This window comes from Benincasa hispida, chromosome 8 (genome assembly GCF_027475165.1).
Source record: "Benincasa hispida cultivar pf3 chromosome 8, pf3_genome.v1.1, whole genome shotgun sequence".
Classification (NCBI taxonomy): domain Eukaryota; kingdom Viridiplantae; phylum Streptophyta; class Magnoliopsida; order Cucurbitales; family Cucurbitaceae; genus Benincasa; species Benincasa hispida.
The window spans coordinates 50588326-50616134 of record NC_143485.1 but is presented as its reverse complement, the minus strand read 5'-3'; the positions used below and the strand labels follow the sequence as shown (position 1 = coordinate 50616134).

At 35.8% G+C, this 27809-nt stretch overlaps 4 protein-coding genes across 7 annotated transcripts; 2 read left to right on the top strand and 2 right to left on the bottom strand.

Annotated features, from left to right (window-relative positions):
• Window positions 1–7917: 7917 nt before the first annotated feature.
• Window positions 7918–12244, top strand: LOC120082479 (E3 ubiquitin-protein ligase AIRP2-like). The gene is made up of 4 exons (XM_039037665.2): window positions 7918–8146; window positions 8889–9031; window positions 11725–11953; window positions 12077–12244. Exons 1-4 carry the CDS (start codon window positions 8055–8057, stop codon window positions 12111–12113), a joined length of 501 nt encoding a protein of 166 aa, XP_038893593.1. The 5' UTR covers window positions 7918–8054; the 3' UTR covers window positions 12114–12244.
• A 679-nt stretch (window positions 12245–12923) lies between these two features.
• Window positions 12924–14690, bottom strand: LOC120082478 (GDSL-like Lipase/Acylhydrolase superfamily protein). Its single transcript, XM_039037664.2, has 2 exons — window positions 13822–14690; window positions 12924–13634 (listed from the first exon to the last, which is right to left on the bottom strand). Exons 1-2 carry the CDS (start codon window positions 14452–14454, stop codon window positions 13107–13109), a joined length of 1161 nt encoding a protein of 386 aa, XP_038893592.1. The 5' UTR covers window positions 14455–14690; the 3' UTR covers window positions 12924–13106.
• A 975-nt stretch (window positions 14691–15665) lies between these two features.
• Window positions 15666–17707, bottom strand: LOC120082582 (phosphopantothenoylcysteine decarboxylase HAL3a-like). 2 transcript variants are annotated; one of them, XM_039037821.2, is made up of 3 exons: window positions 17543–17707; window positions 16942–17349; window positions 15666–16196 (listed from the first exon to the last, which is right to left on the bottom strand). In XM_039037821.2, exons 2-3 carry the CDS (start codon window positions 17284–17286, stop codon window positions 15903–15905), a joined length of 639 nt encoding a protein of 212 aa, XP_038893749.1. In that variant the 5' UTR covers window positions 17287–17349; window positions 17543–17707; the 3' UTR covers window positions 15666–15902. The 2 variants fall into 2 exon arrangements, with proteins under 2 accessions (XP_038893749.1, XP_038893750.1); XM_039037822.2 differs by having other exon boundaries at window positions 16942–17420; window positions 17543–17669.
• A 7821-nt stretch (window positions 17708–25528) lies between these two features.
• LOC120083149 (RPM1-interacting protein 4 (RIN4) family protein) lies at window positions 25529–27589 on the top strand. 3 transcript variants are annotated; one of them, XM_039038748.2, is made up of 3 exons: window positions 25529–25713; window positions 27041–27238; window positions 27318–27589. In XM_039038748.2, exons 1-3 carry the CDS (start codon window positions 25705–25707, stop codon window positions 27339–27341), a joined length of 231 nt encoding a protein of 76 aa, XP_038894676.1. In that variant the 5' UTR covers window positions 25529–25704; the 3' UTR covers window positions 27342–27589. The 3 variants fall into 3 exon arrangements, with proteins under 3 accessions (XP_038894676.1, XP_090172410.1, XP_038894677.1); XM_090316284.1 differs by having other exon boundaries at window positions 25532–25713; window positions 27044–27238; XM_039038749.2 differs by having other exon boundaries at window positions 25532–25713; window positions 27321–27589.
• The last annotated feature ends 220 nt before the right edge of the window (window positions 27590–27809 follow it).

Here is a 27809-nt window from a genome sequence, read left to right as displayed (position 1 = left end):
TTCATGTTGATGATATACTGATTTTTTATACAAACATAGATGTAAGTAATGATACTAAGTTATTTATGACCTAACAATTTGAAATGAAAGATTTAGGTGAGGATGATGTGGCACTTGGTGGATAAGGAAAACTGAAAATAGATTTTCTTTATATCAATCACACATTGAAAAATGAGATTTGATTGCTTTGATAATGCTCCTATAAGAACACCTTATGATGCTAGTATGAATCTTAAGAAAAATAAGGAAAATAGTGTTTCTCGATCTAAACATGCAAAGATTATGGGAAGTGTTATGTTTTTATGAACTATAATAGACCTATGATTAAAGATCATTTGATTGCTCTTCATCATTTATTAAGGTATCTTAATGGTATGATAGGTTGTTGTTTGTATTTTAATATTTTTCCACCATACTAGAAGGATAATGTACGCAAACTGGATAATTAGAATGACGAAGTAAGCTTTACTAGTGGATGTATTCTTATTAGGTAGAGGAGTTATTTCATGGAAGTCTACAAAACAGACTTGTATAACAAAGTCCACCATGGAGTTTGAATTTATTGCAATAGAATTAGTAGGACAAGAGGCTAAGTGTCTTAAAAGCTTATTGGGAGATGCACTATTGTGGGGGGCATCAATATGAGTGACTTAGAAGACTAATGGGAGAAGTACCATTGTGGATGGAAATTAGTATCATACTCTTTGCACTATGATCCATAGGCTGCCATAGAAATTGTCAAGAATAGTGTGTATGATGGCAAGAGGAGGCATATACGCTACAGGCATGGAGCTATGAAACAATTACTGAAAGAAGGATTACTTCATTGTAAGATTTGAGAGGAATTTTATATATCCTCTCACTAAAAGGCCTAACAAGGAGAGTAATTCTAGAATTTTCAACAAGTATGGGACTCAAACTATTATAGTGGTCCATAACCCTTTATCTGGGTGGTTTATTGTTATAGATTTGATAGTCCATAACTCTTTATCTGGGTGGTCTATTGCGATAGACTTGATGGTTTATATCCCTTTATCTGGGTAGTCTATTGCAATAGACTTGATGGTATATAGCCCTTCATTTGGGTAGTCCTAGTACGAACTTAATGGACAGAACTAAAACCTTTAAAAATTTCACAACCCTTCCTTTCGGTGGTCCTGGTATGGACTTGATGGATAATTGTAAAATCTCCATAGCTCAGTTTTTGAGTGGTTTGTCTTTCACATACTTGATGAAGTTGGTTATGGACTAAATATGACGTCTACATAGTTTAGTTTATGAGTGGTCTATTACGATAGACTTGATGAAACAATTAACATGATTGTAAAGGTGTGGTTGTTTTCTATGGAAAAGTTTAAGGGTCTTTTTCTAGAGCTTTCAGGTTGACCTAAGGTTCTATGTGCATGGCCTTAAATAGTACCCTTTTATCGTGAAACCAATCAAAATTTAAGGAATAAAACGTGTTGTATGAGTCTCTACCATAGTTATTGAAAGTTCAAGAGGTAACTCACTCTCTCTAATCAAGTTGTTGCCCTACTTCACTATGCATCAATTCAAATCGAAAGATATTGATGTTTAAGTTATTCTCCTATATCTGCTCGTGTTGAAAATATGGTTATTAATCTAGGGGCGTTTATGTAATTGTGCATAACCCTAGGGTTTTCTACTGTCTATTTATACAGTGTGTCCCTGTGTATTCAGTGTATCAGATTTAAAAGAATAAGAAAAAGTCTTTATATCGTGGTTTTTCTCCCTGTACTAGGGTTTCCACGTAACCTTGTTGTTATTCTCTTCCCTATTTTTTATTTTTAACATGGTATCAAAGCTAGGTGACAAAACCCTAGCCGTTATGGAAGAGAATCAATCCCAATCTTCTTCTGTTGATGGATCTTTGAGTTTTGACATGAAAACGGCTATTCAAGCAGTTGTAAAGGAGTGTTTTCACGCAGCCCTACCGGAGTTACTTTCTGTCGTCCAGTTGCAGTCATTGGAGAGTCGCCGTCAGTGGAAGCCATCGCACCAGACTGTGCCGATTGGACGTCTCCATGCAGAAACTAATCGAACCCGCAAAGGAGGTCAGGTCGCGATCGAGTTCGGCCGCAAAGAGCATATGAATCATCTGGTCGCAATCGAGGCTGGCTGCGAAGAACATACGAACCACGAATAGAAGAGTCGGTCCGATCTGGGCAAAATCGACCACTTCAGTCGTGAAGAACAGGCAAGTCCCTCTGAACTGGGCAGAATCAGCACCTATCTGGTCGAAATCGGGTCATTCCGTGCTGAACCTAGGCAGATCCTCGAAGGAGAGACAGAACCTGTCGACTTCCATTCCAGATTTTCGTAGACTTTTGCTCCAGTGGGTTTTGCACCAGCTAATCCTTCCACGACAAACCCTTTGGGCAGAGAATGAGCCAGTTATCTCGAACAGCCCAGCCGACCGACGACCTCCTTCCAGCCGGTGACCTCTTTCCAGCCGACAGTGACGGCAACGTTCCCAGCCGCTTGTAGTTCAACTCATTACCCATACGATGTGAGACAACGGTTGGCTTACCTGCAACAACAGATTTCTGATTTGAATACAATGTTCGGTGCAAATCCTCATCCAGTTCAACCAGTTTATTCAGAAAATCCAGTAAACTCGTTCCCTATTTTACCAAATGTTTCCTACTTATCTGGTTCGATGGGTAATTCTGCAGGACTTATTGTAGGGAAAAAATTAAATGGCCATAATTATTTCTCCTGGTACCAATCAATTCGAATGGTCTTGGAAGAGCGTCACAAATTTCGGTACTTGACGGGGGAAATTCCAAAGCCGGCTCCAAGTGATCCACAAGAACGAATCTGGAAAGGAGAAGACTCGTTGTTACGTTCTGTTTTGGTGAATAGTATTGAACCCCAAATAGGAAGATCACTACTATATGCTGTACCGCCAAGGATATCTGGGAAGCAGCCAAGATCTATACTCAGAAAGACAGAATGTCTCTCGGCTATATACACTCCACAAACAGGTCCATGAATGCAAACAAGGGTCCATGACTTCTTATTTTAACAAACTATTAATGTTGTGGCAAGAGATGACCTGTGTAGAGAGATTGTCTGGAACTGTGCACAAGATAGGGCCCAATACTTGAAGATTGAGGAGGCAGACCGTGTTTACGTGTTCTTGGTTGGATTAAACCCTAAATTTGATGGTGTTCATAGTTGGATATTGAGCCAGCACCCGACTCCTTCACTCAGAGAAGTCTGCTCTGAAATACGGTTCGAAGAGGATCGATCGTGTGCCATAAATAATCCCATTCCCACTACTGATGCAGCCACTTTCATCTCAAAGTCGTCCAGTGCTGATGGTGATAAAAAAAATCCCACATGTTTGTGAACATTATAAGAAGCTTTGGCATATAAAGGACCAATGTTGGAAATTGCATAGGAAGCCCCCAAACAGAAAGCAACGACAGTCTCATGACAAATCTAATACTAGTCATGCCCTGTTAAGTGACTTAGTAGATGAACAGATTCAGAAGCAATCTTTCGTTGACAGTAAGCACAACTTGAGTACAGTTGGGGTGAGTGCAATTGCACAGTCAGGTAATTTCCCTTCTTTTGACCTGATTAGTATAAATGGTAAAAAGCCATGGATTGTGGACTAAGGGGCCATAGATCATCTGACGAGTTCCTTAGAATTGTTTATGTCATATAACCCAAGTGCTGGTAATGAGCATATTTGCATTGCAGACGGGTCTTTTGCCCCTGTTGTGGGGAAAGGCAATATCTCTCCGTTTAACGGTTTAATTCTGCGCGATACCTTACATGTGCCTAAAATATCGTATAATTTGTTATCTGTCAGTATAATAACAAGAGATTTGAAGTGTAAGGCAATTTTCTCACCTGATTCCGTTTTGTTTCAGGATCTGAAATCGGGGATGGCGATTGGCACTGCCCGACACGATAGAGGACTATACTTCCTTTCTGATGAAGCTTCCTCTAGAAATGATCATCAAACTGGATTTATGTCTTTAAATTTCTCTGTTTCTGAACATGATGTTATGTTGTGGAATTTCCGTTTAGGACATCCGAATTTATTCGTGCTAAGCAATATCGTGTTTCTTTCCGTCTCAGCCTTACAAACCCTCGAGTCCGTTTTCCCTTGTTCACAGTGATGTATGGGGTCCCTCACCAGTTACTACTTCCACTGAAAAATTTTAGTTTGTCACATTTATAGATGATCACACCTGCCTTACCCGCCTTACCTGGGTTTTCCTTCTTATTGACAAATCTGAAGTGTCCCCTGTTTCCAATAATTTTATACAACTGTCGAAACTCAGTTTAAAACAAAGATTGGGATTTTACGAAGTGATAATGGGCGAGAATTTTCCAATGCCTTCTTCAGGGATTTTCTTGTTTCTAAGGGTATTGTCCACCAGAGCTTGTATGCTTACACTCTGCAACAAAATGGAGTAGCTGAGCATAAAAATCGGCATCTGGTTAAAGTAGCTCAATCCCTTATGTTATCTGCCACTCTTCCGTCATACCTTTGAGGAGATGCAGTTCTCACTGCTGCCCACCTCGTTAATCGGATGCCCTCTCGTATTCTTAATCTTCATACTCCTTTAGAATTTTTTAAAGAGTCCTTTCCAACTACTCGATTGATCTCTAATGTTCCTCTTCGGGTTTTTGGTTGTGTTGCCTTTTTTCACTCCCATGGTCCAAACCGCACAAAATTTACTCCTTGTGCTCAGAAGTGTGTCTTTGTTGGATATCCACTCCATGAACGTGGATATAAGTGCTATCACCCGTCATCTCATAAGTATTATGTCTCCATGGATGTCACCTTTCTCGAAGATCAGTCGTTTTTCCCTATTAGTCATCTTCAGGGGGAGAACATAAATGAAGAGACTAACGGGTCATCTTCTGCTATTCCTTTAGAGTCAGCATCTATTCAAAACTTGTCTAACCCTAGTTCTGAGCATAATAGTCTGGTCCTTCCTACCAATTAAGTCCCTTGGAAAACTTACTATAGGAAGAATCTTAAGAAGGAAGCAGTGTCACCTGTTGAACCAGAACTACTGGCTCCAGTGCAGGAGTCAGAATCGCCACCAGGTCCAAGTACGTATATTCCTGAAATTAATGATGTTGATATATGTATGAAGACTGATGAAGGCAGGCAAGACAAGTGAGAAGGAAGCAGTAATAATGAAATAGGACGAAGGGGAAACTGCAAAGAATGAAATGATTATTGCTAATGATGATGTGGAGGATACTACTGAAGTTTCTGATATACAGATAGTCGATCATGGTGAGGAGTCTAGAGAGGTGAAAGAACGTGATGCATCGCTTGATCTTCCTATAGCTTTGAGAAAAGGCACTCGTTCATGTACTAAATATCCTATGTATAGTTACATGACGTATAGTAATCTGGCATCCGAGTTCAAAGTATTCACTACTAGTTTGGACACTAAGGTGGTTCCAAATGACATAAGTGTTGCAATGAAAAAACCAGAATGGCGGTCTGCTATTATGAAAGAAATAAGAGCTCTCGAGAAGAATAGAACTTGGGAACCTGTGGATTTGCTTGAATGGCATAAGACAGTTGGATGTAAATGGGTGTTTACTATAAAATACAAGTCAGATAGGACGATTGATCGGTACAAGGCTAGACTAGTTGCAAGAGGATTTACTCAAACTTATGGAGTAGATTATTCTGAAACCTTTTCACCTGTGGCTAAACTTAATACTATCCGAGTGCTCTTGTCAGTCGTTGTGAATAAAGATTGGCCTCTACACCAACTTGATGTTAAATTTTTTTTTTTTTTTTTTTTGAATGGGAAACTTGAGGAGGAAGTCTATATGAGTCCCCCTCCTGGGTTCGAGAGTCAATTCAAAAACAAGGTGTGTAGATTGAGGAAGTCGCTATATGGATTAAAACAGTTTCCAAGGGCCTGGTTTGACAAGTTCACAACTTTTGTGAAAGCACAGGGTATGTTCAGAGGCATTCTGATCACACTCTTTTTATAAAATCGACATCAGGGAAGATAGTTGTTCTTATTGTCTACGTTGATGACATTGTTTTATCTGGAGATAATGATGTAGAGTTCATGAGGCTCAAAACAGAGATGGCCCGAAAGTTTGAAATTAAAGACCTCGGGAAGTTAAGATACTTTCTGGGAATGGAAATGGCTCGCTCAAAAGAAGGTATATCAGTCTCTCAATGAAAATATACTTTGGACTTGCTAAAAGAAATAGATATGACTGGGTGTAAACCTGTTGACACACCAGTAGACTACAATGCGAAGCTCAGTGATAAGAATGATAGAGTTCCTGTTAATGAAGAAAGGTAACAACGGTTAGTCGGGAAGTTGATATACTTGTCTCACACAAGACCTGATATTTCTTATGTAGTAGGTGCTATGAGTCAGTTTATCAAGCTCCTTGTGAGGATCATATGACAGTAGTTGAACGTATCTTTCTATATCTGAAAGGAACTCCTGGTAAAGGCCTAATATTCAGAAAAATCGATAAACGATCTGTTGAAGCCTACACTGATTCTGACTGGGCAAGGTCAGTTGTTGATAGAAAATCGACGTCTAGGTATTGTACATTTGTCTGGGGTAATCTAGTCACCTGGAGAAGTAAGAAACAAGGAATTGTTGCTAGAAGTAGTGTTGAAGCTGAGTATCAGGCCATGAGTCTAAGGATTTGTGACGAAATTTGGTTGAAGAAAGTATTATCAGATCTCCAGCAAGATAATGAGCTTCCGATGAAATTGTTTTGTGATAATAAAACTGGCATCATTATTGCAAATAACCCAGTTCAACACGACAGAACTAAACACGTAGAGATAGACAGACACTTCATTGAGGAAAGGTTGGACAATGGAAACATATGCATCTCTATATTCCTTCAAATCAAAAAGTTGTTGATGTACTTATAAAAGGGTTACTGAGATAAAGCTTTGATGATTGTGTAAGCAAGTTGAGCCTTGTCGATATTTATGCTCCAACTTGAGGGGGAGTGTTGAAAATAGAGTTATTAACCTAGGCGCATTTATGTAATTGTGTAGACCCCTAGAGTTTTTTACTGCTATTTATACAGCGTGTCCCTGTGTATTCAGTGTATCAGATTTAAAAGAATAAGAAAAAGTCTTTATATCGTAGTTTTTCTCCCTGTACTAGGGTTTCCACGTAACCTTGTTGTTATTCTCTTCCTTATTTTTTTTTTTATTTTTAACGGCTTGAATAAATTATTTATTGTTTTTTATTTGCTTGTCATTCGTGGGGGTTGGTTGGGAATGACTAGTCAATTAGTCATTTGCTAGAATGACTTGTCATAAAATTAGCCAAAATTTCTAAATGTATATTCATATTTAATTTAGATTTGAAAACAGTTTTTTGTATTAATTTAGATATGAAACGTTTTCCTATTTAATTTAGATATGAAACTTTTTTGTATTTAATTTAGATCTGAAACTTTTTCTACATTTAATTTAGAAAAATGTTTTTGTTGAATTCTTATAAAAAGAAAAAATGGTTATTTTAGTTCTGAAGGGTGAAATTTGAGTTTGGCATGATATTTCTCTCTCTTAAAAGTGACTTAATTCTGAGTAAAGTTTTCACCCGATTCTAATTCTTCTTCGACGAGTGCACCTCTGAGAGGGGTGTTGTGTTAATCTTGGGGAGCAATTGGCTTCTGGCGATTTAGCACCGAGGTTGTACCGATTTTGCTTTCGAGGCAGTGGATCTTTCACGACGCAACAATGATTGAGATTCGAAATTGACGACGACTAACCATGGGTATCGTATTTTGATCCAAGTATATAGACAGAATCATTTCATCACAGTCTGTAAGCTAGAGGTTTGAATTTTCAAAGAAATACAGAGGAGAAGACTCGGTCTCTTTCTCTCACAGTTAAATAATAGAGCATTTCTCCCAGAAAAAAAGGCCTCTATGGACTGTGGGATACATAAAGAAACAATTTTGATATTCTTCTTCTCTTCGATCATATTCATCCGGGTCGCTCTTTGGCATTACATTGATAACAACAATTTCAAACAGAGAGGATGTTGGATTGTTATCAGAGGCTTTCTTCTGGTCATTCTTACAAAGATTTCCTTGAGTTTCTTGAAGCTGACATGCTCCATTCCAATGCTTTGTGAGCTTCTCTCTCTCTGAATTTTTGTATATACATTTTTCTTTTCTGAGTTCTTTATGGTTGGTTGGTTGATGCCATATCTTTTGGGGCTCTCTGTGAAGCTTGGTTATGGCATCTTTTGTTGTGGGATTTTGTAACCCAATGCAAAAAATTTGTATGTTGTAATTACTCTACTAGGTAGTGGTATGAATCATTTGTTCATGTCCCTTAAAGTTAATGGAAATATGATTGGTAAGAGTTACCACGGTTTGCCTTTATGGTGTTCTGATTCTTGTTCTACAGTTGGTGGGTTTGTACTTTGAAGAGGAGAAAAAGAAGTTGATCTTTCTATCTTTTGATGATACTTTAAAGAAAGTTATTTGTGTTGGTATGAGATGTTATTGCTCAAAAAGAAGACTAAAATCTCAATAAATTATGATCCTCGTGGTCGTAACTCGACTTTGGTGTCGGTGAAGCCTCTCCGGAGTGAGTTAGGTGGGATATGAGCATAATGCAAGTGGTTGAGATCTCGATATCCCAGTTATAGAAAAAGTTATTTGAGGACAAAAGTTAATAGCAGCTCCCTTCAGTTTCTCAATTATTTCTAGTAGGGACTAGATGCATTTGCTGTCCTAGTAATTAGTTCTGGAGTTTATTTGCAATGTCAAGATATGTTGAGCTCTATCAACTAAAAATGTTAGTTTAAAAATGGAAATGAAGCAATTATCTCATATTGAAATATCTTTATTATGACGCAGTGCAGCTTCATTTCCAAGAGGCAAGGATGGTTCATCCTTCCAGGTGAAATTAGTTTGTATTATTTGACACCAGTTATTCTTTACTTGCTTCAATGGATGGACATACCTATCTATGAGTTACTTCAACCAACACATAGTTCTGCACAAGGTGAGCAAGTTGACTAAGACGTATTACAAGTATTTTATATGAATTAAATGTACCATACCCCACCTATTTAAACTTTTGAGTTGATTGGTTGATTTATGTAACAATCCGACCCTCTAGGACTTGGTTAGGCCGTTACTAAAATAAATGCATGCGTAGAATTTAAAATGACGCTAAGTTATGTTAAAATAAATGCTAATTAAACAAGAGAAATTCAAAAGACATTTATTAAATGCAATTGTTAAACAATAATAGAGTACCCAAAATTCGTAAAGACTAATAAAAGTATGTAAAAGAAATAATCTTTAGTAATAAATTTCAAACGGTAAAACTAAATATTAAGGGAAAAATAAAGACTCTAAATTTCATCATGTGGAAGCGAAAAAAACTAGTCCCAGTGACACGATCACGAATTCCGCTGCGCCATCGCCAGTACATCTTTACCTTTACCTGAAACATCAACATAAGAAAGAATGAGTATGAAATACTCAGTAAGTAACCCCACCACTAGGGTCAAGCTAGACATCTATGTCCTCTATATACCCACCTATGGCACATAAACACATGAAATAGGTAAGAGACTGAGTCCTATCCTAAGGATGCCCACAAAACTGGTGAATCCCGAAGGAAACGCAAAACTGGTGAATCCCGAAGGAAACACAAAACTAGTGAGCATCTAACTAATCAGTGAGGATATTCACACAGTCTCAACGTTCAAAAATCAACACCGTATGAATCTATGACATACATGTAATCCTTGATACCATGGCTCTACCACATACACATAATCCTCAACAACCTATTCTACAACATTCATGTATACCTTAACATCATAATTCCACAACATACAAGTATGCCTCAACATCAACAAATTAGATATCAACATATGAAAACACTAGAAGAAATTCGGGCTTTAATGTCAGTTGGCAACTGACATTAAAGATAGTATTATAAAAGCCCTTTAATGTCAGTTGCCTTTAATGTTGGTTTTAAACCGACATTAAAGGTCTTTAGTGATTAAAGCCTGTTGGTTGCCTTGTGTGATTTACCTTATGTTCTTGTAGGTTAGTTTAATCACTAAAGACATTAAAGGTCTTTAATCTCTTACTTCTCTACCTCAGAAACAGATTCATTGAGTAGGTGTTTGAGGGAGTGATGATCCAAGAGATTGGCTTTTTTGGCATTTTTGGTCGCCATTTTTGATAGCTTTCGGTTTCAGTTCTCTTCACCATCTACGAAAGTTTGTCTGAAATCTGAGAGAGAAAGGAGAGAAACAAAATGTAACCTAATATCATCTTCGTAAGAAACAAAAATTGGGGGGGGGGGGGGGGGGGGGGGGGGGGACTGGGGAGGAAATGGTTGATGGGGAAAATAGGGTTTAGAAAAGGGATAGATAGGATAGATAGGGATAGAAGCGGGAAATGAAAAAAAAATGGGAGGGAATGGGTTTTGTTTTTTTTTTTTTAAGGAAAAAAAAGAAAACCGGATCTTTAATGTCGGTTTTAAACCGACATTATACATCCGATTTCACCGACATTAAAGCCCAAAATTCTTATAGTGAAACACATACCATCACATACTAACGATCAAGTGCCTAGGTGTATCTTTAAACAAAACAGAACCCATGCTAGAACATACTTGATTCAAGTCATACTATCAGTCAACATGCTAATATTTACCATAACATACACTTACCACGCTAGCATACAAATAAAACCTGGCCCGTGGGCAGTTCTAGTGGTAAGATTACTTACCTTAATCAAAATTCCACAGATAAACTCAGACAAGCAAACGGTGACCACGGTTTGAAGTACCATATGAATACAATCGTTAAGTTTCAGTCCAAAAATAATTGCGACAACTCATATTCAAAACCACAATACCCATTGGAAAACTAATGGACAGCATTCTCCTTACCACAATCAAAAAGCACTACGGCAATGGCGCTAAACCTGCACTCTCATTCATCCAATAGCTTACCCAAGGAATTTGGTTAACGACCACTCTAAAATCTCCTTCCAACAGATTTTAACTCCCAAAGGACAACAACTTAGAACCTTAAAGGTACAAGGGTTAAGTCAAACTTAGTTCAGAAATCAAAACGTGCCCACAAACCAACAATAAGGACTATAATCCTTACCAAAACTCTTGTCGAACGATCTCGAACCCACTGGACAGCCACTCCAACAGTTTCCAAGATTCAAACTAAAGCCAAAAATAATTTGAATAAGTCAACCTTCATTCCAAACTTAATGGACCCAAACTTCCACCCAAAACTTCACAAAAGGACCTACTTAAAATTGCCAGATCCGACGAAACCCAAAGATGACGGCGGTGACAGACGGTGAACAAGTGGCGGCAGCAGGGCGGCGGACGCACAGATCCGGTGGCTGGGCTCGGACCTGGGTGAAAATGGCACGTTGGGGCTGGATAGTGGTGCGACTGGTAGCGAGAGGCGCGGCGGTCGGCGTGAAGACGGCAAGGAAGGCGCGGCTGGAGAGCTGGGCAACTGACACGGTTCTTTTGTACATCAGTAGAAAACAATCATCTTCATGTATCAATTTTCGTCTGGAAAAGAGTTGTGGCAAATGGCTGAAAATGTGCTTGCTTATTGTACGGCTAAACAAACCAGAAAACTTCAGTTCTTTTGTACTTCACAGTTAAAATGATATTAATACTCTTTAACATGAATGCAGCTGTTATATTACCATCCCTACAACGGCTTTGTGATTATGCATCACAGGTAGATAGCATTAAAGATCTCGACAAGGGAATGGCAATCTCAAAGAGATTAGAGCACAAGAGGGAACTTTTAGATTTGAACATAGGAAGAGAAGATGAATGTGGGATCTTTTTGGAGTCACGTACCAAAATTGTCTTGCCACATTGTTGCCATGCCATGTGCACAAATTGCTACCATGATTGGTATTTTCTAATCAAGACTTCACTCTCATATCCATGCATTTGACTCGGTACATTCTTAATGGCTGAATGTACTATTAGAAAAATAAAAAAACCTTTGATGTTCCTTGCCCTCATCTATTACAGGAAATCAAATCTTCCCCGTTCTGCCGAGGACATTTGAAGAGAGTAGCCTCAGGGGATCTGTGGGTTCTCACATGCAGTAACGACGTGGTCGACACTCATACTATCATGGAAGAAGATATGTTACGCTTCTATATTTTTATAAACAGCCTATCTGAGGATACACCTGGTGTTCTATTCTTAATGTATTATGAACACTTGTTGTGACAAACCAAATGTTTAGAACATTGTACATTAGAGGACTTTGCTAATTATCCACAAATTTGGAGGGTTGGTTTTCGTTCTTATATCGGCTCTCGTTCTGTTTGTCGTGTGGAATGCTGCACACGTTCGTTTGCAGTAATGCAGTTTGTATATGAGGTTCCCTTCTTACGTAATATATTAGTTCTTAAGTTTGAGTTCTGTAAAGCCATTAGAATAGTTGAATAAATGTTCTATCATCAGTTTACTTGCTGTCTTCTCTTGGGGAAAAGTCCAATGATGGAGGTGATACAGGAATTTTGTTATTGAAACACTTGTTAAAAATCGGAACACTTCTTTTCCTCTGTTGATTTTAACCTCGACTACATATTAAATGAATGACTTTTATGGGTGCCTATCTGTTGAGTAGTTGGTCCTTCAAACCATCTATTCTTCTCTAATTAATTTCTAACCGTTTTTTCTTGTTCTCTTTTTACCGTCGGCTGAAATAATAAAGTATTATTAACTATTAAGCTCTTCTTACGGACTGTTTTCCCATGTTGCATACTTTAATCTATAGCTGTTAAGTTTGAAAGAAGCCATGAATGAGTAGTTTTTTTCTTTGGTTGAAGAAGGCTCTTGTTTGAAGTTACTATCTCATATCTTCTACTTTATGAACAAGGAATTTTATGTTGATATGACATTGTGAATGTGAAAATTTTCAATTGAAAATGAACATTATGGTGTGATCTGATTTCCAATATGGTTCATTTCACTAGTTACAACTAGTACTGCTCACGTTTGTTTCATAGCGAAATTTTAGAGATCTCAAAGATAAACTTTAACAAAACCATCAAACTGATTCACTGTCAACAGTATATCCTTGGTGACGTTTCATGTCCAACAAGTTACTGAAAGGAGGATGGGTAAATCCACCTTCAATTAACATGTCATGAACTACTTTATACATGGCTTCAGTGAGGTGAACCCCATCCCAATTAATGTATTCAGATGGGTTTTTGCAGGAACCGACAGAAGACATTCCACAGACAGTAAATATGTCAAAGTTGTAAGGTTCACCGACACCGCAGCAGGCTTTGAAACGCTCCCTGAAACCGTACTGGCTGGGATTCTTCATAACCGATCGATATGCGTTCCAGTAATCAGCATATATGATGACAGCTTGAGGAAACTGCCCCCTTAAAGATTGTAATGAAGCTTGGAGAGCAATATTGTGAACATAGGTTTGGTTGTTTAAGCTCCCCACGCAGCCGATATTGTCTCTGTCGTCGACAGGAGCTAGAGACATTGATAATGCCAGACAACCACTTGGTGGTAAACCTTGAACAACCACATACTTTGCACCCTTCTTCAGCAGAAACTGGAAAAGCAAATCAAAAGCAAAGAATAACATTGTCAAAGAAAAGTTCTCAATTCATACCATGTATATCTCATGTGTAATCTGTAAGCTCTCTGAATTTTTCTCAACATCTCATTTCAAGCTTCAAAATAAGTAAGATTCTAGTATTTCACAGCTTAATAAACGCCGCAGAGGAGAATTCATTTACCTGCAAAACTCCAGTCACGCTGGCGACACCGAGCTTACGGATGGTATCTTCAGGGATAGAAGATCCAATGCTATAAGCATAATCATTGACTCCAATTTCACCAACCCAGAACAAAGCATTATCAAATGCAGCTTTGCACTGTGGCTTTGTCTCTTCCCCTCTACATCCTTGAGTTTCCAAGAACTTGTTGAACCAAAGGAGCTGAGTTTGGATAGACTGAGGAGTAATGTCAAGGCTAAGGTTGTTTCTAACAAAGAATTCATGGTTTATAGCTGTGGATCCTGCAACAGCAAAGTTTACCCCATGAAAGGAGTCGTTGCCCTTCAAATATTTGTAAGGTGGCAAGAAAGGTAAGGACAGTGACTGGGCTACAAAGTCAATCACCAGTCGTCCATCCGAATATCGGTTGGTCGAGTGGTGAAAGAAGGTACTGCCATAAGGAGGACTAGAGACATGGCCAAATCCGGTTGGCCCTGAAACAGACCTCGTATTGCCAGTGTCTGTGAATGAGTCTCCAAAGGCGTAAATCTTATTGAAAAGATGTGGATGCGTCTCAGTTGCGGTCGGTGAAGCCGAAGCAAAAAAACACAAGAGAATGAAGATTGCACTGCAGGATGTTAAAGCCACCATCATTTCAAGGTTCTTTTGGTTTACTCGGTTCTTAATTTGTGGATGTTCTCTGTGGTTTATATAGTAAGAACATTAGACATAACCAATATTTTTATAAATTTTCATCTCACACCATTCCATTTCCCTTTATTACTAATGTGAATATATTGTTAACTCTAGAAAGATCACAAGAGTTTTTCCATTCTCAAATAAGAGCCTTAACTTTGGAGTCTGGATATCATGTAGATGGACGGAGAAAATTTAGTTGGAGCATTCAATAAAGGACGATTTATTAACAACTTTAGTCTTTATATTCCTACTTCAAGAACTTTCTCGATAATTTTAGAGAAAGGCACTGTGAAAAACCCATTGACCATGAAATTATGGCTACACACGTTAGTACACATCCTTAAATGTTTCAACAACTATCGTTCCTTTCTGGCTGGCGATTTTAATGCAGCAGCTCTCTTTCAGATCGTTTCCTCTTTTGACCTCATTTCAAACAAAAACGTGGAGGCCCACAGAGAAATTAACAACTCTCACCTGATTTTTCTGCATCTATTTACCAACTCACCTCCATGCAGATCAACTTTAAGTTCAATCACCGATTCATATATATTTTAGTGGATAAAACATCAATTATTATTTATGGGATCGATAGTTCAATCCTCACCCTTGCAATTGTTGAATTTAAAAGTACAAAAATCCTAAACTCAACCCTTTTCCACCAACAATAAAACCAACGTTCTGAATAGTTTAGGTTTAACGTTCTGCACAATTAGCGGTTAGATTTTGTCGATTAAGAGGATAGAGATCAAAAGATCAATAAATATGAAGTTGAATTTCTCTCTTATCAAGTATTTTTCATATCCATGCACTCCTCGACTAATCTCACTAAACAATCCATCTGATCTTATAATATTTGGGTGTCAAAGAAATTCATAAGATATTAAATCCTAAGTATAAATGAAAAATGAGATCTGAATTTTGTAATTTATGAGTACAAAAAATGTGAAGTATGGAGATTTAAACCTCTAATTTCAAGAGAATAAGTATATGTCAACTATCACTAAACTATGCTCGTATTGGCATCCTGCATTTTGTAACTGTAGTATATCTTTTCTTACAGTTCATTGAAATAGTTCATTTTATAATCCTCTTGATAGGACTATCAAACTTTTTTCTTAAGCTCATCACATCAAGATATGAAATGCTTGTTTCCTACAACAAAAATATGAGGAAAAAAAAATGAAGTCGATCGATTGATAAGCTAAGGAAATATCCTTAAAATAAGGTTCCAAGGCTTAGAGTGCCTCTACATAATGCACAATAGAGGGTTCAGCACAAAGGGTAAACAACGACGAATTTTATACAGGATTAGCGAGCAGAAACAACAACTTTTAATTGTTAAATAAACGGAAAATCTTCTACCATTTCCATTTCTCCCTCATGACAAAGTCTTCGTGTCCTAACTATTCACCATTTTTGGCACTTTGTTGCATTCGTGACTCATAGAAGAGTCTCACAGTCGAGAAGATTAAGGAAGGTTCAGCCATTGCACCATTGCCGTAGTCCCCACAAGCTAGTCTCTTGGTAACAGGTGGAATAAGAGTTATCCCAAGCTCATCAATTGCAATGAGATGCCGCTCTGTGAAAGGGTTGGTCCACATAAAGGTATTCATGGCAGGCGCAACAAAGAGTGGCTTGTTATAGTCCCATGCTCGCACGACACAAGTCAATAGATTGTCACATAATCCGCCTGCAATCTGGAAAAAAATGCAAGCTATAGCATCAACTTCAAGAGGAATTTTTTCTCAAGGTAGCAATGCCACAATGTCGATAGTATTTACAAATCCAGACAGAAGCTACCATGAAAAGATAAATAACAAGATGAGGAAAAAAAAAAAAAGTTCCTCATGATCTGTAGACAAGAGAATTTAATATTCTACCATCTTAAATCATTGATTGATCTAAAATCTTAAGCTGATGGGTGAAGATAAATTAATATTATATCATCTAATAAAATTTAAAGGGCAAGCTACAAATGATGGGAGTACAATTTACTGAGCAGAATATTTTGAGTACTCTATTATCTTCGGAGATTAAGCGCTTGAGCTGAAGAAGCTTCAGGGAAAAGCAGCAAAAATAATTCCTAAAGACATATGGTACCAGACTACCAGTCATAAGATCATGTGAGCTAAATCCAATATAGATGGATGCGAATCTAAACAAATAATAACAGTTCAGACTAGCAGCATTCATAAATGTACACAGACAGGGTGGATATCAACACATCTTTAACCAAGATGGAAGCAATTAAACAAAGAAACAAACCAGAAATCAATACAGATATTCACAACGATGATAGACTTCTGGACCAACCCAATTTTGAGGAGGAGCCAGATTCCGTATTTTTGGTGCCAAGTGTGAGTAACATTCAGCCCTGTCTTGGAATATACCGAAGAATGAGATCAGGAATAAACAATTTTCATCTTAGTTAAACGACTGTACCTTGCCGAGCGTGTTTGCAGACAGAGGGGCAATAACCATGATATCAGCCCACCGGCGAAGCTCAATATGAAGAACACTGTCTCCAATTTTGTTCCAACCAGTCCACTCATCCTCATCGGTGTAAAGTATGGCATCCTTGGGAAGAGATGCTCGATCGATGAAATGTAAAGAGGCCCTAGTAGCAACTGCTCTAACGTCTGCCCATTCGGAGAAAGAATGGTAGAGATTCCCAAATTTAATCGAAGCTACACTTCCACTGGCAGCAAGTAAAATCCGGGGTTTCCTCGGAGCATTGTTGACTTGCATCACCTCCCGTTCTGCATTAGCAGATTCCGGATACGCCATGCCCTATGGAATAAGCTCCCAAGACCGGCTCCAATTGAAGGATTGTTAAAGCAATTGTTGAACCTAAAAAGAGGATGAAATTGGGAAAGTTTTCGAGCACTTAGAACCGCGAAATTGTGTATTCGAATTTCGAACTGAAAAGATAACGATGGAGTGAAAGAGAAGAAACCCCAGAAAATTGATCAACAAATGATGTTATTGAACAAACAAATCCCGAGAAAGAACAGGTACAAATTAGGAAGTTCAACTTCAATACCTTTATACTTGCAGTTGCAGCGAGAAGGGCTGGAACAAGAGAGAGACAGAGAGAGAGACGGAGATGATTGCAATTTGGGAAGAGCGGGAACCGGTGGGTGAAGGGTAGGACAGAGACCGGAAGAAATACGAGCTTGGAGATCCCGGTTCACTTAAATCGGACTTCGGGTTTCCTCGTTTGGGCACCATTTTATCAACTCCAAAATAATAATAATAATAATAGTAGTAGTAATTAAAGTTTAGCGTTTTTTTCCTTAAAAAAACAAATTTAAAATTTAGTTTTGGAATAAACTTTCCATTTTGTATGTAATATCGTCGGAAAAAAAAATCAATGTAATATGTTTTTGACAAATTCCAAATTTTTAATAATTAATTGGTGTCCTAGGTCTAAATTTGAATTTTATATTTAAAAGAATTCTAAAATTTTCGATTTCATGTCTAATAAGTTTATGATATTTACAAGATCATGGATTATTTTTTAAAAAAAAAATAGGGACAAAATCAAGGTTCGAAATATCGAGATTTTGATTTTATGAAAATATCAATGAAAATACCGATATCGATAGAAATTTCAGAAAAAATTATGAAAATTGATGGAAACTGTTATAATTAATTAATGAAACTTTGATTGTGACTTAACTAGACTATAATAAATCATTTTTAATTACAATTTATGTAAAGTAAGATAACATTTAAATGTGTAAATGTTGATATGATAGCAAAAATTTTAAAAAGAAATACAAAATAATTACAAAATAATATAAAATTTAGGAATAATTTTAAGGTGAAATGATGTCAAAATTATGAAAGTTTTGGATGATTAAAGAAAAAACTCACATCAATTTAATATTAAGGTGAAAAGATGTGTAATGAGAAAAGTTTGAATGAAGTTAGAAATAAACTTATGTTTTTTTATGGTTTTTTCAAATTCGATTGTTTTAGAATTGAAAGTTTTGGGTTGAAAATAAAGCTAAAAATTGAGAAAAATTGGAAATTAGAAAAACTAAATCATTTATTGCAAATGACATTGGCGTGTGGAAGTATTAAATTGTATATAATTAGGACCATAAAATCGAAAAATTTAAACAAACTAGTATATTTAATTAAAGAAAATCAATTTTTTTTCAAAAAGTAGAAATTTATGAAAATTTCGTCCAAATAGGGAATAAGAATATTCTCAAAATTTTCTCGAAATCTCGAAATTTCTTCAAAATTGGGGGAAATAAATTTTCTCCAATCAAAATTTCGAGATCATCGAAATATCGAAAATTTGGGATTTCCATGGAAATTTTAAACAATAGACAAAATAGCCATAAACCAACTCGATGTTTAGAGACTGGATGCCTAATTTAACCCAAAAAACCTAAATTATATATAGTTAAAAAAGATACTTTTGGTGAATTTTCATAAAAAATACAATTTAGTTTATGAACTTTAGTCTATAACAATTTAGTTCCTTTATTTTCAAATGTGTTACAATTTAGTCTCTATCATTAAAAATTTTTAAGAAAGTTAATTATCATTTTTATTATAGAACAATCTAATCTTTAGAATCTAAGAACGAATGTGACCCTTAATTAGTTTCTAAATTTATATGGGTAAGAAATTTCAGAAAATCTTAATAATATTTTCACGATTCCGACTAAATCACTATATGACTATACAACACAAAGACTAAATCGTCACTTATTAAAATTCAAATATTAAACTGGTACTTTTACCAAAGTTTAAGGATAAAAAAATGTTATGAAAATAAGTACTTATAAGTTAAATTTTATTTTTATCCCTCACTTTCAATAACTGTCAATAACTGTGAGTGTGACATGCTTAGATTGATCTTCCATTTTACTCGATGAACTTTTAAAAAAATCATCTTATTCATTAAAACATTCCAATTTCAAAAACATTCCAATTTCAAATTTCTTCCATTTTGATGTTGAGCTTTTAAAATTCTTGAATTTTGAAAAAATATTTATTTTGATAATTATTTTCAAAAATAAAAAAAAATAAGAAAATTATTTACATAAATAGCAAAATTTAATTATAGTTGTGATAGACAATGTCTATCACAGATAGACGTTGATAGACTTCTATCAACCTCTATCAATGATAGAAGACTATTAACATCTATTAGTGGAAGAAATTGATACAAGTCTATCGTTGATAGGCTCATCAATGTCTATCAGTGATAGAAACGGTTAGAAATCTATTATTAATAGAAACTAATAGAAGTTTATCAATATCTATTAGTGATAGAAACTAAGAAAAAAGTCTATCATTAATACCATCAATAATAGAAATTGATACAAGTCTATCATTAATAGATGCTTATAGAAAGTCTATCTTTTTTTTTTATTTCGATAAATAATTTGACATTTTTTCGAAAATTTCTCTATTTTTATTTTGTTTCTAACTTATTAATGTAAACATGATTTTAAACCATATAGATAAGCATTTGGCAAGAGAATATTAGATTTTCTTTTTTTAAAAAAAAAATAACACGATGTAACAAGGACTAAAAACCAAAATAGACAATTTCAAAAATAAGAAACGAAGATAGAAAAAACTTGAAAATTTATGAATTAAAATCATATTTAAACATTAGTTGCGTAAATTAAAAAAAAATACAAAATGATGACACACGCTATATTTTCGCTATTTATTTTTTTCAATTCAATAACACATAGAAATGAAGAACCGAATCTTTAATATTTAGATCGAATGTGAATGTCTTAACTAATTTAATTAGGCTGAAATCCACCTCTTATTCATTAAATTATACTAATGAAAGTCAACATATAAAAATTAAAAATAAAATAAAATAAAATAATTTTAGCCCAAGCGAGAATTTTTTTTAAATAATCTTTTTTTAATATATAATGATAAAAATAGGGTAGGAGGGAAAATATTGTCAAAAATAGGTTTTTAAATCGTGTACTTGGTACAAGTACACGATTACACCCGTACACGATTAATCCATGTACTGGGTACACGAGTTCCTGTTGTTCTGGCATGCGCAGTCTGCCGTGGCATGAGGTAATCGTGTACCCGGTATACGATTACCTTAAGTCGTGTATCTGATACACGTATACCGGTACAAATTTCCTCCTCCATTAAACTGCATCACGCCTTTCTTCTTCCTCATCCGAGCGCTTTTGCCTTTTCCTCCGTCCACTGTTTGTTTCGTCTTCTCCCCCCAAAATCATCCGAAATCTTCCTCCGTTTGCTTCCATCTTGTGCATCCAAACGTATCATTTTACCTCCATTTGTTCGTCCGTCCAAAATCGTCTGAACGCTTCTGTGGTAAAATTCTTTCCCTTTGTGTTCCAATATATAATCTTTATATATATATATATATATATATATATATATATATATATATATATATATATATATCATTTTATTTGCATTTGGACTGAATGTTTATGGATTCATGATTTATTTGTTCGGTTGAATCAAGAAATATATGTATATATTTGTCTATTTGTTAGGCTGATTTTGTCTAATATAGTTTATGAACTTAGAAATTAGATTTTGTTGGGCTGATTTTGTTTGACTATTTTTTGGGAGGATTATGTTTGTCTATTTGTTGGGCTATTTTTTTATGATTAATTCGTTGGTTTGCAATTGAGCTGAATTAAATGTATGATTCATGGATATTGTTTTTATTTGGACTGATTTAAATGTGTAGTTTATGGATCTTAAATTTGGACTGATTTAAATGTATAGTTTATGGATCTTAGATTTGGGCTAATTTAAATGTATAGTTTATGGATTTTAGATTTGGGCTAATTTAAATGTATAATATTGAGATCTTTAACTTAGAAAATTGGATTTTATTGGGTTATTAACCTATTTTTTTATCAACTATAACCGTTGAAAAAATCATAATAAATATGTCGAAAATTTAGTTATTCTTGAACTTGGAAATGATGGAGATAGTGAAATTAACATTGAAGTGGATGAATTATTTGGAAACGATATGAACATAATCTTGAATTGGTACCGTCGGATATGTTCACCCAAATAGTTTGGAATAAAAGAATATAGGTGTAGATAACTGTAGTTTAATATGGAATGTTGTTTAATACCAAAGAAGAGAATCAAATCAAGATCTTTGGTATGTCAGAGGTAAATCATGGAGTGATAATTGTGCTTTGAGGTTACAGTCATGTCGGTGTAAAACTCATGGGATGTTCGAAATCACCAAACTTTAGGGGAATACAAACAGATTGGTTTTTCCTTCCCTCTGATGTGTCAGATACGACTATTTTTGGTCGAGTTTTTTGGTCCTTTGTAGGTCATTAATCCAGATCTATAGAACTCATCTCTACGGAAAGTATAAGAGGAAATTATTGACCGCTCTATTAATGCAAACAGACATATATTTTCTCTTGCTTTTGCTATTGTTGAAGGTGAAAATTCATCCAGTTGGTCATGGTTTTTGTGGGCATTGCATGAATATGTTACACAAAGAGAGGGTATTTGCTTGATTTTTGATAGACATAAGGGCATTCTGCAATTAATAATGAAGAAATTGGTTGGAGTGAACCTAGAGCGTACCATCGATATTGTCTTCGCCATATTGCCAGTAATTTCAATATGAAATATAAATCAAAGCAACTAAAAAATTTGATGTTTAAGGCAGGAAATCAACACCAAAGGCGCAAGTTCATTTAGTGCATGAAAGAATTGAAACAATTGCACCTTGAATGTCTTGAATATTTTTTAGACATTGATTTGGAAAAATGGACTCAGTCACATGACGGTAGGTACCACTATGGGTGGATGACAAGCAATGAGTTGAATGCATAAATGGTGTTTTCAAAAGTGCTAGAATGTTACCAATTACTTCTTTGGTTAGGCTAACACTCTATCGCACAATACTGTATTTTGAATGCTGGAGACAAGAAATCAGTGAAGCACTCAATCGTGGAGACATGTATACAAAATATGCCCTAGAAAAACTTAAGAGGTGGGAAAAACGAGCATCTACACATACGGTGACATCTATTGACAGGGAAAGTCAAACTTTTGAAGTATAAACTGGCATAAGTATGATTTCTCCCTATAAAGGACAACACATCCAAGTTTTGAGCTTGAAAGAAGGAACATTTTCTTGCAATAAGGCAGTCATTCAAGATTCCATGCTCTCATGTAATTGCAGTTTGTAATTACATGCGTAAGACATACATATCACTTATTGATGAATTCTACAAATTGTCCAATTTCAAGTGATGTTATGAAGACCACTTCCATCCAATACAACACCCAGATTATTGGCCATAATTATCATTTACAGAAGTTCGTCTAAATGCGGACTTACTAAGAGAACAAGGTCGGCCAAAAAGTACGTGCATTCATAATGAAATGGATTGGAGAGAGGCAAGTCAAATAGTGCGATGTACAATTTGCAAGAGAGAAGGACATAACAGACACACTTGTCCGCAACGTACATTAGGTGTTTCGTCTTGGGGTCATTAGGTGTATTTTTTTTTTCTTGTATTTTTTATGTAATTGTATATCTTATATACTTGTATTTTTTATGTACTTATATTTTTCATGTAATTTTATATTTTATGTACTTGTATCTTTTATGTACTTATGTTTTTTTTATGTACTTATACATTTTATGTAATTGTTTCATTTTATATAATTGTAATTTTTATGTAATTGTATATTTTATGTACTTGTATTTTTTATGTAATGAATTTATTTTATGTAATTGTATCTTTTTATGTCATGAATTTTATTGTGTAATGTAATTTGAACTTTTTAGGTAATGGAGCCCGGTCCTTCTAATCCTATACAATTATACCAACAAAATACGCATCGTTCACAATTAGTATGGGATAGTTCTTCCACTGTAGTGTTGAGTTGTCGGAGAAGGGATGCGACACTACACTATTCCCTATGTTCAACAGGCAGGTTTTCTTGGGTTGCACAAATCGGTTTTATCCAGCTTGATTGACACCTTATTACTGCTCTACTTGAGCGTTGGAGACCAGAAATCCACACATTTCACCTGCCTTGTGGGGAATGTATGATTACGCTACAAGATGTTGCCATACAATTTGGGTTACGAGTGGATGGGCAACCATTGACAGGTTCACACAGTATGACTGGAAGAACGTTTGTAAAGAGCTCTAAGGCATTCTACCAGATGATCTGAAAGGATCAAGATTGAGTATCCCCTGGTTGGCATCCCAATTTCCAGAATTACCTCCCGATGTCAACGACATCAGTGTACGTAAGTATGCACGAGCATACATCATGCAACTTATTGGAGGATTTTTATTCACTGACAAGTCAAATACTCTGGTGCATCTCATGTTCCTCCTGCTACTGTCTGATTTCAAGCACGCTGGTACGTACTCATGGGGTGGTGCATGTCTTGCATGGTTGTATAGAGAAATTTGTCGGGCTACCTATGCACTAGCGTTGAAAATAGCGGGACCACTGTACTGCTACAGATATGGGCTTATGACAGATTTCCAATTATAGCACCACAAATCCCGTTACAGGTCCCATATCATCGTCCACTTAGTGCCAGGTATTATTTTATTTATATATTTATTTCTTTACCATTTTATGTAAGAATATAAATTAATTGTATTTTTTATAATTTTAGATGGAGTGGTGTATTAGCTGCCTCTGAACAGTCAGCAAATATGTTCGTGTGCAAAAAAATATTTGACTTGTTGATGCACAATCAGGTAGCAAATGTATATATAAATGAATATTCAAAACATTTTAAATGTATACTTATCTTTTCTTTTTTTTTTTTTGTCAGATTATGTGGACGTCATACACACAACAGATTTGGTCATCCTTACCTGATTATTGACGTGATGATGAAGATATCTGGTTGACTATTAACCCTCTTATATGCTTCCATATAGTAGAGTGACATCATCCAGATCATGTGTTAAGACAGTTCGGTCTGTGACAAACGATACTTTCGTTGTCCTATACACTCCCAACATTACACCAGATCAATTTGAGAGGTAAACACGACCAATATTGGAGTCGAATCCATGCAGAATATATATCCTACTGGCATGGACGACATGATCGTTGTGCACATGGAAAATTAACGAATGGACCAGTTATATCAGACGACTACTTTTCCTGGTACAATTCAACAACGAGGCGATTTATCACACCTGATGGCGCTTATTATTACTGCATTGTAAGAGATTTAAAATCAGACATTTTCCATATATGATATGAATATTGTTTAATATTTATTTTTTTTTTAGATGTTCAATAATATTCAATGCAAAACAACTCACCAGACTTAGGTTCAATGTGTCAGCAAACATTGGTCAACGTAGAAGGTATTATTCGACAAACAAGACGACTCGATGTTACTAACACCGATCGAAGACGTATTCATCGTAGATGACAGCGGCAACAGGGAGAACCTAATTTAGAGGGACACAAAGATGAAGAGTAGGGGCTAGGGGGTCGTTTTTAAATTTCATGTAAACTTTCATTTTCAAATTATAAAATAAAGAACTAATTGTAAATATTCTTTAATATCATGACTTTTTTTTAATATGAGTGCAAGATAATTATGTTTTCACGATTAAATATATAATTGAGTTTAATAATAAAGAAATTTATGGACCCATTCCTAAGGTCATAATATTGTTGTACATCTCCAATTAAAAAATAATAATTATTTAACACACTTTTTTAAAAAAAAAAAAAAAAAAATCATGGACCGGGTCCACGAGTTTGCATCTAACCAGTCAACCAGTCAGCCAACATGGTGTTGGCTGGACCGAGTACACTATTTCACTATTCCAATTTTGTCAATAGTTTCCCCAAAATACCTATTCTTAGAAAAACTTTCCATCTTACCATATTTTTGTCATTACATATATATAAAAAAACATTATTTAAAAAAAAATTCCCCAAGCGAGCAATATTTGAAAAAAGGAATTTATTTATAAGATTGTTCATTGAAATAATCAGCGACGTGCAACCCACGTTATCTTGCGTGTCGTTTCATTCTCGACTGTCTCTCTCTCAAGAGATTCTGTGTTGTTCTTGCAAACTATTCCTCTTCCATCCTGTTTTGCCCGCACTCTCTTTTTGTTTCTTTCCGTTTTTGGTCTTCTGCTATTCGATCCCCGGCCCTTTTGTCCTGCAATCATGGCATCGGTAAGAATTTCTACACCATTTCTCTGCTCTTTCTTTTCTTACATCAACCCGAGCTGTTCGCGCTACAATTTCCGTTATCAAAATGCGATTGTGTACATTTGGATGATCAGAATGGGTTGTTGATTAGGGTTTGTGATCGTAGTCGTAGAATTGGGTTATTGACACAAGTTAATATTGTTTAATCAATGATGCCAATATTAGCTGACATGAAGAAGGGAGATTTTGGTTCCTATGGAGCTACCAGTGCTCCATAATGCAATAAATAATCGTGTGGTTTGTTTTCTCCTTAGTTCTATTTCGCTTGACGTGTTGAGAACAAAATTGGTGTAGAAATTTCATCTCGTTTGGTTTGTAAGTTTAACAAGCTACGAGCAGGGAAATGTAAGAATCTATATGAATGAAAATATAGAATGTTCACTGTTGTTTTTTCTTAAGTGTCATCTTGCTTGACCAAATTTTCAGTCATGGTAGTCTGATTAGGGAGGAGTTAGCTTGGGTATGTAGGGAATCATATTCATAGCCGCCATTCGTGCAACGAAATGTTAGCTTATTACAACATTCCAAAACATAGAATACGTTGGGTGTGTAGACTGGACCAATGGCAACATTTATATCTCTAGTATTCAAGAAGACCGGGGGAGGTTTTTTGAATAGTGAAGTGGAATAGGAGAATTTTTAGAACTGACGGGCTGCCTTGAAAGGGTTTTGTCTTTAGCTATGCAACTCTATGGTCTGTTTTTGTGGAGTTCTGAAATTATTATTTAGCCCTTATTTCTGTCCAATGAACCCTCATAGTATATGTTTTTGTTTAAGGTCCCCAACATGTTGGTTTTTTCACCATAGCAAGCATACCTCAACTGGTAGATAAATGTGTTAGCAACCAAAAGGTCCGTGGTTCAAATCTCCCTACCTTCTATCTTACTCAAAACACATTGGGCTTGTTCTTTTTATAAGCTTGTATTCCATTTTTTTACAATGAAAGTTTGGTTTCCAATCAGGAAAACCATGCAGGATATTGAAAAATACTGATGTAGACAAGGGGGATTGGTTGTATTACTTATCTTCAGATTAAAGAGTGAAAAAAGCCATTTTATCCATCCATGTACCATGCCTAATTCCTGTGATTCCTTTTGTCGATCCTTCTATCTGCAAGTAGAAGAGTTACTGTAGGCTATATAGAGTTGCAGCGTCGATAATAAGTAATTGTGGCCTTTCCTTTATCTGAAGGCTTTTACTCGCAGAGATCACTTTTAACTTTTTCGTTAGATGTTAGTAAAATACTCAATAAAGAAAGTCTCATGTAGTAGATATCATTTGTGTTTTACAGCAGGACAAGGGCCGTCCATTGCCAAAGTTCGGTGAATGGGATGTAAATAATCCTGCATCTGCAGAAGGATTTACAGTCATATTTAACAAGGCTAGAAATGAGAAGAAGACCACTGGAACTGCTGCCAATAAGGTTCCTCAACAAATAAGTGAACCTGTCTTCAACAATGAAAGTTACCCTCAGTATCCTCCACCCAAGGTCTGTTTAATAGAAGGCTTGATAACCAATTTGTTCTAGATATCTTAAATCTAATCTATATTTTGGTATTTTGACGCAGAAGAGGTGGTTTTGCTGTGGTTGAAGCCACAGTGGTTTCAGGATCTTGAAGTTGTGTAATCTATTATAGCGAAGACATAAAATTTTGCAGCCTTATCCAACCGCGGAACTCTGACTCCACAAAGTTGTTGCACCAACAAATGACTCATACTATTCTTTTTCCCTTTTCACTTTGGAACGTTATATAATTATTTACATCACATGGTACTCAGTTTATTTGCAATGTTATACAGGATGGAAAAGGCAAATTACATTTTCAAAATCACGTTTCAATTCCATGGTGTCGTTTCTATCTTTAACTAAACAAAGCAGATATCCGATCATTCTTCTCAAAAGCTTAGATTGTTAAGCTTTTCCTAGATTTAGGAACCGAGATATTTGAAAGAATGAAGAGACTTAAAATTCAAGGACCCGTGTACAACCTATAGAACAGATAGTGTATAATATACGATATCGACCACGATCAAGTAAAGCTGCAAATGTAAAGAGAGGC

What these genes read in the sequence shown, in the direction of transcription:
- LOC120082479 (XM_039037665.2), top strand. Translation starts at nt 8,055, where the DNA reads ATGTTGGATTGTTATCAGAGGCTTTCTTCTGGTCATTCTTACAAAGAT. An exon ending in ATGCTCCATTCCAATGCTTT is followed by an intron (nt 8,147 to 8,888) that starts GTGAGCTTCTCT and finishes GACGCAGTGCAG; the next exon opens with CTTCATTTCCAAGAGGCAAG. An exon ending in ACAAATTGCTACCATGATTG is followed by an intron (nt 11,954 to 12,076) that starts GTATTTTCTAAT and finishes CATCTATTACAG; the next exon opens with GAAATCAAATCTTCCCCGTT.
- LOC120082478 (XM_039037664.2), bottom strand. Translation starts at nt 14,454, where the DNA reads ATGATGGTGGCTTTAACATCCTGCAGTGCAATCTTCATTCTCTTGTGT. An exon ending in GCGTGACTGGAGTTTTGCAG is followed by an intron (nt 13,635 to 13,821) that starts GTAAATGAATTC and finishes TTGCTTTTCCAG; the next exon opens with TTTCTGCTGAAGAAGGGTGC.
- LOC120082582 (XM_039037821.2), bottom strand. Translation starts at nt 17,286, where the DNA reads ATGGCGTATCCGGAATCTGCTAATGCAGAACGGGAGGTGATGCAAGTC. An exon ending in CTGCAAACACGCTCGGCAAG is followed by an intron (nt 16,197 to 16,941) that starts GTACAGTCGTTT and finishes ATTTTTTTCCAG; the next exon opens with ATTGCAGGCGGATTATGTGA.
- LOC120083149 (XM_039038748.2), top strand. An exon ending in CTCAGTATCCTCCACCCAAG is followed by an intron (nt 27,239 to 27,317) that starts GTCTGTTTAATA and finishes ATTTTGACGCAG; the next exon opens with AAGAGGTGGTTTTGCTGTGG.